We start from the raw sequence: 15,216 nt of genomic DNA on the forward strand, positions 1-15,216 counted from the left end.
TAAAGATGCTGTGTCTGCATGTTTTTACTGCACAATGTTCTTTCTCTCTCACTCTCAGAACTCTCGGTATGTGAGGCTCAGCTCCTGGAATTGAATCACTTGTTAAGAAGTATGGAGGTGTTACACCGCACCTACTCTGCCCCAGCCATCAACGCACTGCAGGTTACATGTCATTCACACACAAAATTATATTATAAAGCTAATTAATTATAATTATATATATATATATATATATATATATATATATATATATATATATATATATATATATATATATATATATATATATATATATATATATATACATACCTAAAATATTATTAGGAACACAAAAATAATAATGTGTTTGACCCACTTTATTCTATATGGCATTGATTCAACAAGGTGCTTAAAGCAATCTTTAGAAATTTTGGCCCATATACATTGGATAGCATCTTACAGTTGATGGAGATTTGTGGATTGCACATCCAGGGCACGAAGCTCCTGTTCCACCACATCCCAAAGATGCTCTATTGGGTTGAGATCTGTAGACTGTGGGGGCCATTTTAGTACAGTGAACTCATTGTCATGTTCAAGAAAACAATTTAAAATGATTCAAGCTTTGTGATTATGGTGCATTATCCTGTTGGAAGTAGCCATCAGAGGATTGAGGAAAACAATGCTCAGGTAGGCCGTGGCATTTAAACGATGCCCAATTGGCACTAAGGCGCCTAAAGTGTGCCAAGAAAACATCCCCCACACCATTACACCACCACCACCAGCCTGCACAGTAGTAACAAGGCATGATGGATCCATGTTCTCATTCTGTTTATGCCAAATTCTAACTCTACCATCTGAATGTCTCAACAGAAATCGAGACTCATTAGACCAGGCAACATTTTTTCAGTCTTCAACTGTCCTATTTTGGTGAGCTTGTGCAAATTGTAGACTGTTTTTCCTATCTGAGGAGATGAAGATGAGGAGATGAGTGGTACCCGGTGGGGTCTTCTGCTGTTGTAGCCCATCCGCCTCAAGGTTGTGCATGTTGTGGCTTCACAAATGCTTTCCTGCATACCTCGGTTGTAACGAGTGGTTATTTCAGTCAAAGTTGCTCTTCTATTAGCTTGAATCAGTCGGCCCAATCTCCTCTGACCTCTAGCATCAACAAGGCATTTTCGCCCACAGGACTGCCGCATACTGGATTTTTCCTTTTTCACACCATCCTTTGTAAACCCTAGAAATGGTTGTGCATGAAAATCCCAGTAACTGAGCAGATTGTGAAATACTCAGACCGGCCCGTCTGGCACCAACAACAATGCCACGCTCAAAATTGCATAAATCACCTTTCTTTCCCATTCTGACATTCAGTTTGGAGTTCAGGAGATTGTCTTGACCAGGACCACACCCCTAAATGCATTGAAGCAACTGCCATGTGATTGGTTTATTAGATAATTGCATTAATGAGAAATTGAACAGGTGTTCCTAATAATTCTTTAGGTGAGTGTGTATGTATATATATCTACATTGTTTATCCTTTTGATGTTTTATTTAAAAAAATCACAAAAATCTAACCTTTCATTTAAGTAAAATAATTGAAAATGGGGGGTAAATCACATTACGAAATAAATGCTTTTCTCTAAAACCCTTCCATTTACCACAACTGATGTGTGAATCGATGAATGTTTATATGTAATTAAAAGCCTACATTCAGAAAATTTTGACTAAACCGCTCAATTCATATTGATTTGTTTTTCATTTTTGGGTGAACTAACCCTTAAGTGTTTTACATATCCAACAAATGTAAGGATATTTTTAACTGAATTAGTATTAGTTTATATTTTTAAAGTGCCCCTATTATGCTTTTTCATAAATTATCTTTCATGTAGTGTGTATAGCTGTTTGGGAATGTAAAAGTTCAGCAACTTTTCTAAGTTTTAAAGATCAAAGAAAGAACTGATTCTGAACGGCCTGAAATGAGTCTTCCGGGATTCCAGTCTTACTTTGTGCAACCTATGTGTGCATCCTATAATCATCATTGGCTGTCTGTGAACAATGTTTACTTTGTCCTGCCCTCAAACACTGTAGTTGTAGCTGAGGCCTGGAAGAGTTTGGTTTGTGTTGTCAGAATACGGTCTTTTCTGTATTGTGAAAGTAAATCCACTTTGCATGCACTTCCAGGATGAGGTTGAGGCCTGTGGCTGGAATTGATACGGTAAAACCAATTTATATCACTGTGTATATTCAAGTGCTGAGAGAGCCTTCTTCTTCTTCTTTCGGCTGTTCCCTTCAGGGGTCGCCACAGCGAATCATCTGCCTCCATCTAGTCCTATCCTCTTCTCTCAGACCGACTGATCTGAAATTCAAAAACGGTAATGGGAGTTAAGTTTTCGAATCGTACTTTAAGCAGTAGACATAGAAATAAGAGCAGAGCAGGCCATCAGAACGGAGGGGTTTAGAGAGACTGAATCCTTGATCGAACCATTTCACAGGCGGCATAAGAAAAGAAGTGATGCTGCAATGTAATAGGTATATTATGATGAAAAGAAAGTGTTTTTGACCTTGGATGCACGTAACCTGTTGTAGGAGACATTCAAAACAACATTAGCACCCTTTTAAATAGCTTAATAGGTGTATTTTTACTTGGAAAACTTTTCTAAATGCTTAATAGAAAGAACTTGTTTAAAATGGCTGCCTTCAAAAAAGCCAGATCTTAGTGCCTCAAGCAGTGGTCCAGCTGTGCCTGTGGATGCGATTAATTTTCTTGCCTACGGCCCAACTGACAAACACTCATTCGGTTGATAGCAGTTCAGAACGATAGCCATGATGAGATTTGCAGTAATAAATCTAATTATTCCACATAACCGCGATAACAGATGAGATATTATTCAGAAAGCTGTCCTTTTAATCTTCCAAATAGGCCACCTTATTTTATTACAGTTTCTGTTTACTTTAGCTGCTGCGCATTTAAGTGTTGTCTCTGGATATTTCTGTACTTAAAGTACAAGTTCACATATTTTCAATTTGTGTCATTTGGCGGACAAATAAACAGGGAGATCTGGGTGCAGGTAACATGGAGAGAGTACACATTCATTTGCATATATACTACTGACATTGTAACAATACAAAGCTGGATGAAAATCACAAACTTGTCCCTTGAGATTCTGTGAATTAATCCTCTATTTTGTAATAGAATTTTAGTTACAGTATGGCCAATAAAACACTAAGCTAAAATCAGTCAAGTAAATTTAGGTATAACAAAATTATAATGTATAGTATGAAAAAATATATATTTATCCATATTCACATATTCACTAAAGATTACATTTAATTAAAAAGTGTTAATTTTAAAAGTTGCCCTAGAATGATTTGAAACAATATGTTAAATTGTTCTCTAATATCTAAATAGAGGGTATGTGGCTTATTTTAGGTCAAAATTTGTCCAGACATAGCCTGACAAGCCAGACCCACATCAAGATGTTTGGTCTAGAAACTCACCATTGACAGGGCTCAATCCGAGGGGCGGGATAAACGGTTGTCTTTCAAACTCCCTCTGCACACGATAGGATAGCGCTACACCAACCAGAGCAACGTAGGTGAAACAGAGCTTGTTGATAGATTAAACATTCACCGTATCCGGTCAGCTAAACTCCGAACACATCTTCCCTTTTTAAGAATGACTTCAAGTGCCGTTCTTTGTTCTTTTCTCAGAAAAAAGCTTAACTCCAAGTCTTCCAGAATCACAGTCAAAGCTGATTCGAAAGACCGCCGCCGTTCGCCAGTTTCTGTGTTTACTAGAAGCACGCAAACGCAACTCGGCCGTCGTCATTATGGCCCCGCCCGCCGACTCTATACACGATGTGATTGGCCCGTCCAGAGTGAGGGGAATACAGCTCAGAAAGGTATTGAGAGTTCCTAGACGACACTTGCAGGCAGATTAAATTTGCTGCCGCTAGGGTGCGTCTAGATTTCTAGGCTAGTCCAGACACAGTTTTACAGGTCGGCATTACAATTGTCCCTAGGATGTAATGCTCTGTTTTTGCCTTATTTGGAAGGGTTGTGAATATTAATGCTGAGTTCTGCTCTGACTGGCTGTTCCACTTTACTGCTGCTCAATGACAGTAACACATCTATACCAGCCGTCATGGCAATGATTTTACAATGATAGCTTCTCAACTTTGAATCACGAACTGGGTAGCGCGTAAATATGTTGTTTGTACAGTAACGTTATAGTTTGACAGTAGAGTACTGATTTAAAAGTCAATTTATTTAGCCAAACAAAGTAATGTAGAAGCAACAATAGTCAGTGCCATGTTTACTACTCACCCGCTGCAAAATAATCATACTTCAGCTCTCAAAAATGTATATTTATTTAACAAATTGACTAGAAGCCTTGTCAAATTACTATCGTTTCAACTTAGATGTTGGAGAAGGTGGTGTTAGCTACAAGAATTGAGTGAGCGATCTAGTAAGCAACAAACAGTAGTAGTAAACGTAGTTTGTTTCTGAGTTGTGTTAATGATGAAATATAGGCTTATTTAGATTTCAATCCGTCAAAAGGGATCGACATACATATCTACTGTTGTATTTTATGACAACACTGGCAGGAAATAATATTAAACTTTGTCATTTGACAAACTGTTATGCGCGCTACTTGGATTTTCCAATTGTTATTTTACTAGCATCTTGCGTTGAATCTAGACAACACAGGGGATATTATCGTAATGTTGTCTTACTAAGAAACTTTCAGTTTAATCCAAAATGGGTTCGACAGTCAATAAGTGGCTAAAATCACTATTTACTGCTTGCAGGAATATGGTTGGAATCGGCCCTTTCTTCAGTATCAGACGCTGAGCGAATCCTGCTTGATTTTGTCCAGGTTAGAAAAACTCAGTGGTGAAATGGGCCGAGTAAACAAACAACTTTTAATTAAATTGTTGCGGTAGCCAATTGTAAATAAACATCAACCATGACTGTTGACATTGTTTATCTGTGGGAAGGCTATGAAAAGTCCTGCACAGCCAGGAACATGACATCTGTGATGATCTGCCGTTTTTCGCTATCGTCGAGTGACGCTTGTTTATCTGTTGAACTACTGACGGCTGCACACTGCGCAGTTCCACCTGAATATGAACATGGGCTGACATGCAAATGTTGGGGGCGTACATATTAAGGATCTCAGCGATTGCGTCACAGTTGCCGTTATGTTGAAAATAGCCTGTTTTTCCGTGGTGTTTTTCACAAACAAGATTTACATATAAAGGAGGAGGCAATGGTGTTTGAGACTCACTGTATGTGATATCCATGTACAGAACTCTTGTTATTTAACTATGGCAAGGTTAATTAAATTTTTCATTCTATGGCACCTTTAAAGATTAAACATAAGTGATTGTTAGATGATGGCAAAGCTTATCTAAATCTAAAATTAGGGGAAATGAGCATGCGCAATTAAATATCCAATATCGGCCAAAATATATATACTGTATTGATCGATACTGGCATATTAAAACATACACTATATTGTAAAAGTATTGAGACACCCATCCAAATCCTTGAATTTGTGTGTTCAGTCACATCCATGGCCACAGGTGTATAAAATCAAGAACCTAGGCAGTTAGACTACAAACATCTATAAAAGAATGGGTCGCTTTCTGGGGCTCAGTGAATTCAAGCATGTTACCTTGATAGGTTGCCACTTGGGCAATAAGTCCATTCGTGAAATGTCCTCACTTCTCCATGGTTAACTGTTAGTGGTTTTATAACAGAGTGGAAGCAACTGGGAAAAAAGTGATCAATCACGCTTCTCTTTCTGGAAATTGGATGGACGAGTCTGGGTTTGGTGGTTGCCAGGAGCACAGTACTTGCCTGACTGCATTCTGCCAAGTGTAAAGTTTGGTGGAGGGGGATTATGGTGTGTGTTTGTTTTTCAGGGGTTGGGCTTGGCCCCTCAGTTCCAATGAAAGGATCTCTTAATGCTTCAGCATTCCAGCATTTTGGGCAATTTTGTTCTCTTTTCTCTCTTTGGGGATATCCCCTGCCTGTTCCAACATGACTGTACACCAGTGCATAAAGCAAGGTCCATAAAGACATTGATGAGCGAGTTTGGTGTGGAGGAACTTAACTGGCCTGCCTCAACACGATAGAACACCTTTGGGATGAATTAGAGCGGAGACTGCGAGCCAGGCCTTCTCATCCAACATCAGTGCCTGACCTCACAAATGCACTTCAAGAAGAACGGTCAAAAAGTTTGTCGATATTTCAATATCTTTTCTTTTGTGTAGGCTTCAATGTACGACAGCCCGAAGAAAGAGAAGAGACATCCCAGAAAATGGCGTGGCAAGAATTGCGGGAAAGACAACAAAACCACCCTGCAGGTGATCCATGACCTTCTACTTGCTTACAAAACATGTCCTTTAAAACATTCAGTTTACAAGAGAGCCATGCAATTTTAATGTTAATGCAATTATACTTATTGAGCTGATTTGCTGATGTGTTATGTGCATGAATAGTGTGTTGATAATGAATGTCACTCTCATTCACACTCCTTATCCTGTAGTCCCATAGCTATTACACAAAGGACCATTAAGTATTACTGTGTGGATGAGAAATGTCCTACTCCATTTTCCTTGCCATTTATCTTGTGTTCCTTTTGCAAAAATGAATAGCACCATAATTGATCTGGTATTTCCTCTGATGGTTTCAGGTTCCGAGCTGTATTTCAGCAGGCTCTGTCCGTCTCCACGCATCCAATCCCAACCTCTCTTCAGTAGACCTGACCAGTGAGAAGAGTTATGAACCTCTAGACTCGCCTATAGATGTATCCAAACTACAGGAAGACTTCTGCCGCGTCGCAAACAACCGTGAGTGCTCCAACAGAAAACTAGTGAATCTTTTTTTCAACTAGATTTAGGGATGTATTACTAGAATGTGTCTTTCGTCACAAATTATATCACATCATTCTCCTCCCAATCCTACTTCTTTGGCTCGAAATGTCGGATTTGCACATAAAATGCATGTCATTAGGAGGAAATTGCTGAGGATAAAGCCAAAACTCTGAGAATGCAACAGATGTTGATTGCAAAAGTTTTTTGTGTGCAAAAAATCAGTATCTCATCATCACAGAAATTTCCCAGCTCCTTTAGTACAAGTCAAGAGGTTTCATTGGAAAATATCACAACTTATCTTGATGAGCTGCCCAACAAGAATAAAATACTAAAATACCTAAGGCAGTATGAGTTTCCATGCTAGTTGATGTTGTATCATGCTGGATTTGATGCATCTCTACATGATGGACTGCCATGGTATTTCTAGTGAAGATGGATGGCAAAAAAATATCTAGCTGATTAAACTACTTAAGAGTGGTAGAGATAGCAGCAAAGCATCTCATGCTAATGATCGACTTTTTAACTGGGTGAATTGAACTCATATCCATTCAAAGGATATGGTGGCTCCAGACCTCGCAGACCAAGTGTGAATTTAGATGTGTAACTTTTAAATTCTGTTATTTTCTGCATGTGGTTGGCATGTGACAACCACATGCAGAAAATAACAGAATTTAAAAGTCAAACAGTATGGCTGTTTATCACTGATGCTTCTGTCACAATTTAATGCATCCCTGCTGAAAGTATTAATTTATAAAACATAAAACATTTTGAACAGTAGTGTATTTTATGGATGTATTTGTCTGTAAATGTTTTAGTTTATTCAGTTCCCTTCAATACCCCCCCCCAAAAACAAAAAACATGTTATGCTATATATATATATATATATATATATATATATATATATATATATATATATATATATATATATATATATATATATATATATATATATATAATATTTCCTAAATTTACATTTACAAAGAACATTTGGAAGAAGTCAAATTTGGGTTGACAAGATTTCTTTTTTATTTCTGCAAAATATCAAATAAATATCAACTCAAGTATATGTTTTCACTCCACACTTCCTGTTTCCTTGCTATAGCTACTTTTTTCAAATCACCTTTATGATCTGCATCTGTACCAGTTTTCATGTGGAGGCCAAATCAGCCTTTACAGTCCTGCTATGATGAAACAGAGACAACTGTTGTGACAACTTAGTCTAAAATGCACATTTTGCTTCCAGACATTTGATTCATATGTATGTATACTCCCTCAAATTACAAACAGATTGTGTTTTATAAATCATGCATGAAGATGTGAGAATCAAAACCAGATTCTTAAATTATTTGTCTGCCATAAATATACAGGTCCTTTTCAAAAAATTAGATAAAGTGATAAAGTTAATTATTTTCCATAATGTAATGATAAAAATTAAACTTTCATATATGTTAGATTCGTTGCACTCCAACTGAAATATTTCAGGTCTTTTATTGTTTTAATACTGATGATTTTGGCATACAGCTCAAGAAAACCCAAAATTCCTATCTCAAAAAATGTGCATATCATGAAAAGGTTCTCTAAACGAGCTATTAACCTAATCATCTGAATCAACTAATTAACTCTAAACACCTGCAAAAGATTCCTGAGGCTTTTAAAAACTCCCAGCCTGGTTCATTACTCAAAACCGCAATCATGGGTAAAGCCTAGTTCAGACTGCACGATTTTCAAACTCGTCGGGTCACTGCTCTATTCACACTGCATGACTATCTGGGGTATCATTCAGTCACTGCTGTGTTCACACTGCACAATGGTTTGACGACAGAGGAGTTCACACTGCATGACAGAACAAGAGGAAGAATCGCCGACAACTCTCTCTCTCTCCGGTGCGCAAACTACGTTTCCCAAACACACGTGCGATGTGCCGAGTAAACAACGCGAGATCACACGTGCATCAGACCGGAGTTCTCGCGCGAGACTTTGATTTGTTATTTAAAATGATAAACTGCACAACGTTTGCTTCAAACTGTATGTGCGCTGATTTGTGGAGAAAAAGAAAAAAGATTATGGCGGAAGAAATTGTTGGAGAGACAGAGGGAGCCAGGATTGTGTTCTGCAAAGACAGTTTGAGGTAAATAAACAATTTTGTAATGTGCTACTGCTGTGGCTGGATGTAAAAATGTTTGGGCTTTGTTTCTGTTTGATAGAATTGTAAATATATCTATTAAAATACTGATATTCTGCTCTATAACTCCTCCCTGAACGTCCTGCTGCCCTGTATCTCACTCTTTCATTGGCTGTCGGTCATCGCCGATATAATTTTCAGTCAGAACGCTGTTCACACAGCAGGAGTTTCAATCGCTGACAGGTCCAGATATTTAGCATGCCAAATATCTCACCGGCGTCGGCGACTCGTCGGCGATTCTCTCTGATCGCGTCTTTGATTATTCACACTGCGTGATTGTCACTCGCGTGCACGAGCGCCGATTTGCCTGTGATCTCGGGCATTTGTCGGCGATTTCACAAAACCTGTCGGCGACTCAAAATCGGGGCAAAAATCGGGCAGTGTGAACTAGGCTTTAGACTGCCGACCTGACTGCTGTCCAGAAGGCCATCATTGCCCCCCATTAAGCGAGAGGGTAAGACAGAAATAAATTTCTGAACGTAGGCTGTTCCAAGAGTATCAAGGCACCTCAGTGGGAAGTCTGTGGGAAGGAAAAAGTGTGGCAAAAAACGCTGCACAACGAGAAGAGGTGACCGGACCCTGAGGAAGATTGTGGAGAAGGACCGATTCCAGACCTTGGGGGACCTGCGGAAGCAGTGGACTGAGTCTGGAGTAGAAACATCCAGAGCCACCGTGCACAGGCGTGTGCAGGAAATGGGCTACAGGTGCCGCACTCCCCAGGTCAAGCCAGTTTTGAGCTACAGAAAAGCAGCACTGGACTGTTGCTCAGTGGTCCAAAGTACTTTTTTCGGATGAAAGCAAATTTTGCATGTCATTAGGAAATCAAGGTGCCAGAGTCTGGAGGAAGACTGGGGAGAAGGAAATGCCAAAATGCCTGAAGTCCAGTGTCAAGTACCCACAGTCAGTGATGGTCTGGGGTGCCATGTCAGCTGCTGGTGTTGGTCCACTGTGTTTTATCAAGGCCAGGGTCAATGCAGCTAGCTATCAGGAGATTTTGGAGCACTTCATGCTTCCATCTGCTGAAAAGCTTTATGGAGATGAAGATTTTGTTTTTCAGCACGACCTGGCACCTGCTCACAGTGCCAAAACCACTGGTAAATCGTTTACTGACCATGGTATTACTGTGCTCAATTGGCCTGCCAACTCTCCTGACCTGAACCCCATAGAGAATCTGTGGGATATTGTGAAGAGAAAGTTGAGAGACGCAAGACCCAACATCGAAGCATCCTGGGCCTCCATAACACCTCAGCAGTGCCACAGGCTGATTGCCTTCATGCCACGCCGCATTGAAGCAGTCATTTCTGCAAAAGGATTCCCGACCAAGTTTTGAGTGTATAACTGAACATAATTATTTGAAGGTTGACTTTTTTTGTATTAAAAACACTTTTCTTTTATTGGTCGGATGAAACATGCTAACTTTTTGAGATAGGAATTTGGGGTTTTCATGAGCTGTATCCCAAAATCATCAGTATTAAAACAATAAAAGACCTGAAATATTTCAGTTGGTGTGCAATGAATCTAAAATATATGAAAGTTTAATTTTTATCATTACATTATTGAAAATAATTAACTTTATCACAATATGCTAATTTTTTGAGAAGGACCTGTATATATATATATATATATATATATATATATATATATATATACTCACCTAAAGGATTATTATGAACACCTGTTCAATTTCTCATTAATGCAATTATTTAATCAACCAATCACATGGCAGTTGCTTCAATGCATTTAGGGGTGTGGTCTTGGTCAAGACAATCTCCTAAACTCCAAACTGAATGTCAGAATGGGAAAGAAAGATGATTTAAGCAATTTTGAGCGTGGCATGGTTGTTGGTGCCAGACGGGTCAGTCTGAGTATTTCACAATCTGCTCAGTTACTAGGATTTTCACGCACTAGGGTTTACATAGGATGGTGTGAAAAAGGGAAAAACATCCAGTATGCGGCAGTCCTGGGGATGAAAATGCCTTGTTGATGGTCAGACGAGAATGGGCCAACTGATTCAAGCTGATAGAAGAGCAACTTTGACTGAAATAACCACTCGTTACAACCGAGGTATGCAGCAAAGCATTTGTGAAGCCACAACATGCACAACCTTCAGGCGGATTGGCTACGACACCAGAAGACCCCACCGGGTACCACTCATCTCCACTACAAGTAGGAAAAAGGGGCTATAATTTGCACGAACTCAACAAAATTGGACAGTTGAAGACTGGAAAAATGTTGCCTGGTCTGATGAGTCTTAATTTCTGTTGAGGCATTCAGTTGGTAGAGTCAGAATTTAGTGTAAACAGAATGTGAACACAGATCCATCATGCCTCTTACCACTGTGCAGGCTGGTGGTGTTGGTGTAATGGTGCGGGGGATGTTTTCTTGGCACACTTTAGGCCCCTTAGTGCCAATTGGGCATCGTTTAAATGCCACGGCCTACCTGAGCATTGTTTCTGACCATGTCCATCCCTTTATGACCACCATGTACCCATCCACTGATGGCTACTTCCAGCAGGATAATGCACCATGTCACAAAGCTAGAATAATTTCAAATTGGTTTCTTGACAATGACAATGAGTTCACTGTACTAAAATGGCCCCCACAGTCACCAGATCTCAACCCAATAGAGCATCTTTGGGATGTGGTGGAACAGGAGCTTCGTGCCCTGGATGTGCATCCCACAAATCTCCATCAACTGCAAGATGCTATCCCATCAATATGGGCCAATATTTCTAAAGAATGCTTTCAGCACCTTGTTGAATCAATGCCATGTAGAATTAAGGCAGTTCTGAAGGTGAAAGGGGGTCAAACACAGTATTAGTATGGTGTTCCTAATAATCCTTTAGGTGAGTATGTGTGTGTGTGTATATATATATATATATATATATATATATATATATATATATATATATATATATATATATATATATACAAAATGGTGTTCAACTCTTTTTTTATGTATTTTTTTCCAGTTCATACAACCATGAAATCTGCCCTGTGCATGCTGGCTACAGAGAAAGAAAGACTTAAACAGATGCTGGAGCATGAGTCTTGTCCCGCCCCCTCGGCCCAGCTTCTTGGACTAAAGAGTGCCCTGTCTGCTGTAAGCACACATACACGCACACATTTCCTCTCTGTGCATTTTCTCATGCTCAACACTGTTTACTAACAATCGTTCCGTTTCTTGCCTAAATACTTCTTTAAAGCATTGCATGCTACTTAAGCAGAGCTCTTGTTTTGTAAACATGTAAACATGTAAACATGCTTCTCTTATCAATTCATGAACTGCCAAAGTATAAGAAAATATTTAAAGATTTGCTTTCTAATAAAGTGTAGAGAATTAACTGCGGAAGTGCTATTGTAATATGAGTATGTCGACCTTCTAATGAATCTTGTGAACAATAGAGTTGACCCTCCAAGGAACCATTTTTACATCCTAAAAACAATCTGTGCTAAATCAAGTTCTGTAACGCTAAATTATGACTCATCTTCCTTAGTGACTCACGTTTTTGTGAAGCAGACCCCCACTCTAGCTCTTCTGAGAATAAACGGCAAGCATCTGCTGTCTGTGAGAACTGCCGGGATTTTTTTTTAAATTTACAGTCCACCTCCATCCTTACTGGGCACATTAAGGGCCAGATTTACTAACAGCTTGCACCAGTGCAAACCCTCTTTTGCTGTTAAAAAACTTCTCAGGATTTAATAAAGACATGAAGTGAAAAATTTGTGCTAGAAATACGTGGACAGGGTAATTTTCGCAACTGACCTCATTGCATATGGAGTTTCAGACACAGAACTTATGGGAGGATAGTATTTAAGCAAACCATGCAAGATGATTTAGGTTTGCACTAGTAAATTTACTGGTATTTAAGCCATTATTAAAAAGCATGTCTTAAACAGATGGTAATCTGTTCTGCATTGGTCATTATAGAAATGATGAAAATGTCATCAGTAGATTACGATCAGCACTTTCCAATCTGTACTTCTTTGGAATTGCACTTTCACGCTAATATGCCCTGTTAAGTAAATCTGGCCATAACTTTGTGTTCTGTTAGTTAGTTGGTTAGTAAGTTCATCCAAAAATAAAAATTCTGTCCTTAATTACTCACCCCCATGTCATTCCAAACCCGTAAGACTGGTGTTCTTTTTTGGAAGGCGAAATAAGATGTTTTTTATGAAATCTAAGAGGTTTCTTTGAACCACTCATAAGCAGCCACGTCATTGCAACTTTCAAAGCCCAGTAAGGTCTAAAAAACCAATAGCCACTTTATTCAACAATTTCTTCTCGTCTGTGTTAGCCTCATTGTTGGTGTTGTGTAAAGTGCTTCCTCGTTCTACCTCAGAATGCCGCCTCACCATTGGCTGATACTGTTCTTGTGAGCAGCACTACGCATGCATGGGATGCTGGAACTAGTCAATAATGAGGCTTTCTGACATATAACTGGGAAGCACTGCACTATTTACTCTACGTAAACAACGTAAGAGACTGACACAGACAAACGAATTTTAAATTTTTTTGCACATTGTTTTCACATCACTTCATAATATTAAAGAATTAGCTCACTCCAAAAGGAACATTTTCTAATAATATATTCACCCCCATCTCATCTTTCTTCAGTCGAAAAGAAACTGCGTTTTTTGAGGAAAACATTTCAGGATTTTTCTCCGCTCTGAGGTCTGAAGGTCCAAATAAATGCAGTTTCAAAGGGCTTCGAATGGCCTCAAAGGCTTCAAAGCTGAGGAATGGGGTCTTATGAAACCATTGGTCATTTTCCAAATAAATATAAAGTTTTAGTGATGGGCCAATTTCAAAACTAAGTTTCGAATGGTTATGAATCAGTGTATCGATTCATGATTCGGAATCGTGTGTCAAATTGCCAAACTGCTGAAATCACGTGACATTGGCGATCTGAATCATGAATCGATACACTGACATTCGAAACTTTATTTTGAAACCGGCCCATCACTAAATAAGTCCTTAATTAGGGAGTTTTTTGCGCACAATAACTATTCTCGTCTCTTCATAAAATTATTGTAGAGCCACTGTAGTGAGATGGGCTTTGTAACAATGTCTTTAGTGCCTTTATGGTTCTTGAGAGAGGAAATGACACTGGTGTCAATGAAGGCCTTTCTGAGCTATCGGATTTCAACAAAAATATCTTTGTTTGTGTTCCGAAGATGAACGGAGGTCTTAACCCATAAGATCTCCGTTCATCTTCAGAACTCTAGGGTAAGTAATTATTGATAGAATTTTAATTTTTCAAACTTGGCTGTTAGAATTCAAAAACTTTGATCATTTATGAAAAACACAAGAATTAGTGTCATTTGAATTAATCAACATCAAAACCATACCAGATTTGAATTTGTGTGAGATTTAAAAATGTATTTGCGTTAGCGAATTTTCTTAGCTTGACAATCCTAGTCAATATATGCCTTTGTCGTAAAGGTTTGAAAATAAATGAGGGTGAATAAATTACCGGTATGTCCTCATTTCTAATAATTGCTTAAGGTATGTTTAATAGACGCCGTGTGAGATTTTGCTGGTTGCTTTTGCAGGCTGTAACGCAGAACACTGAGCTGAGAGAGCGTCTGTGCAAGATTCATGCTGAGTCGCACATCTCTGAGCCCTCTGTCCATATAAACCTGAGTCCTGGCCCCCTGCAGGTGGGTCTGGGAAATGTGCTATCAACCCCCAACCCCCAACCTCCCCCCCCCCCAACACACACCTCCTCCTCACCCTACTACTCCGACATTATCAAGTCCAGACCATTTCTACAGCTGCCACCAACCATACACATTAATTCTTATTAGTCACTGCTCATTATTCAAAAGAGATTTCGTTATTGTAGAAAAAACTATCGTAAGATTTGTCAGACGAATTTGTTTTGTCACCTCAGGTTAAAACCTGAGACTTAAGTTCATTAATGTTAATTTAATCCACAGCAACTCTCTGGAGAGGCTGAGTCAGACCTACTGCCAGTAATCATGCCTCTGGGTAGTTAACGCCCAAGCCCACTTGCACGCACCCTAACAACCTCATGCACCCACGCCTCACATGCTATAAGTGATATGTTACTGTGGAATTGCTTTTTCAATAACCAACTTCCCTAATTGACATTCTAGTCAACATAATGCTTTTACGCTAATTATCTTGCAAAGCTCTGCCAACTCTTT

At 39.1% G+C, this 15,216-nt stretch overlaps 1 protein-coding gene across 3 annotated transcripts in view; it reads left to right on the forward strand.

Moving 5' to 3' along the window:
• Positions 1-15,216, forward strand: part of osbpl3b (oxysterol binding protein-like 3b) — a 113,123-nt gene that overhangs the window by 80,653 nt on the left and 17,254 nt on the right. For 2 of the 3 annotated variants that reach the window (XM_067449083.1, XM_067449085.1), the window contains 5 exons: positions 59-162; positions 6,258-6,350; positions 6,680-6,836; positions 12,015-12,145; positions 14,599-14,706. In XM_067449083.1, coding sequence (XP_067305184.1) covers positions 59-162; positions 6,258-6,350; positions 6,680-6,836; positions 12,015-12,145; positions 14,599-14,706 — 593 coding nt within the window. The remainder of the gene's footprint in view (positions 1-58; positions 163-6,257; positions 6,351-6,679; positions 6,837-12,014; positions 12,146-14,598; positions 14,707-15,216) is intronic. The other variant, XM_067449084.1, reaches the window with a different exon arrangement.

This window comes from Pseudorasbora parva, chromosome 7 (genome assembly GCF_024679245.1).
Source record: "Pseudorasbora parva isolate DD20220531a chromosome 7, ASM2467924v1, whole genome shotgun sequence".
Lineage (NCBI taxonomy): Eukaryota > Metazoa > Chordata > Actinopteri > Cypriniformes > Gobionidae > Pseudorasbora > Pseudorasbora parva.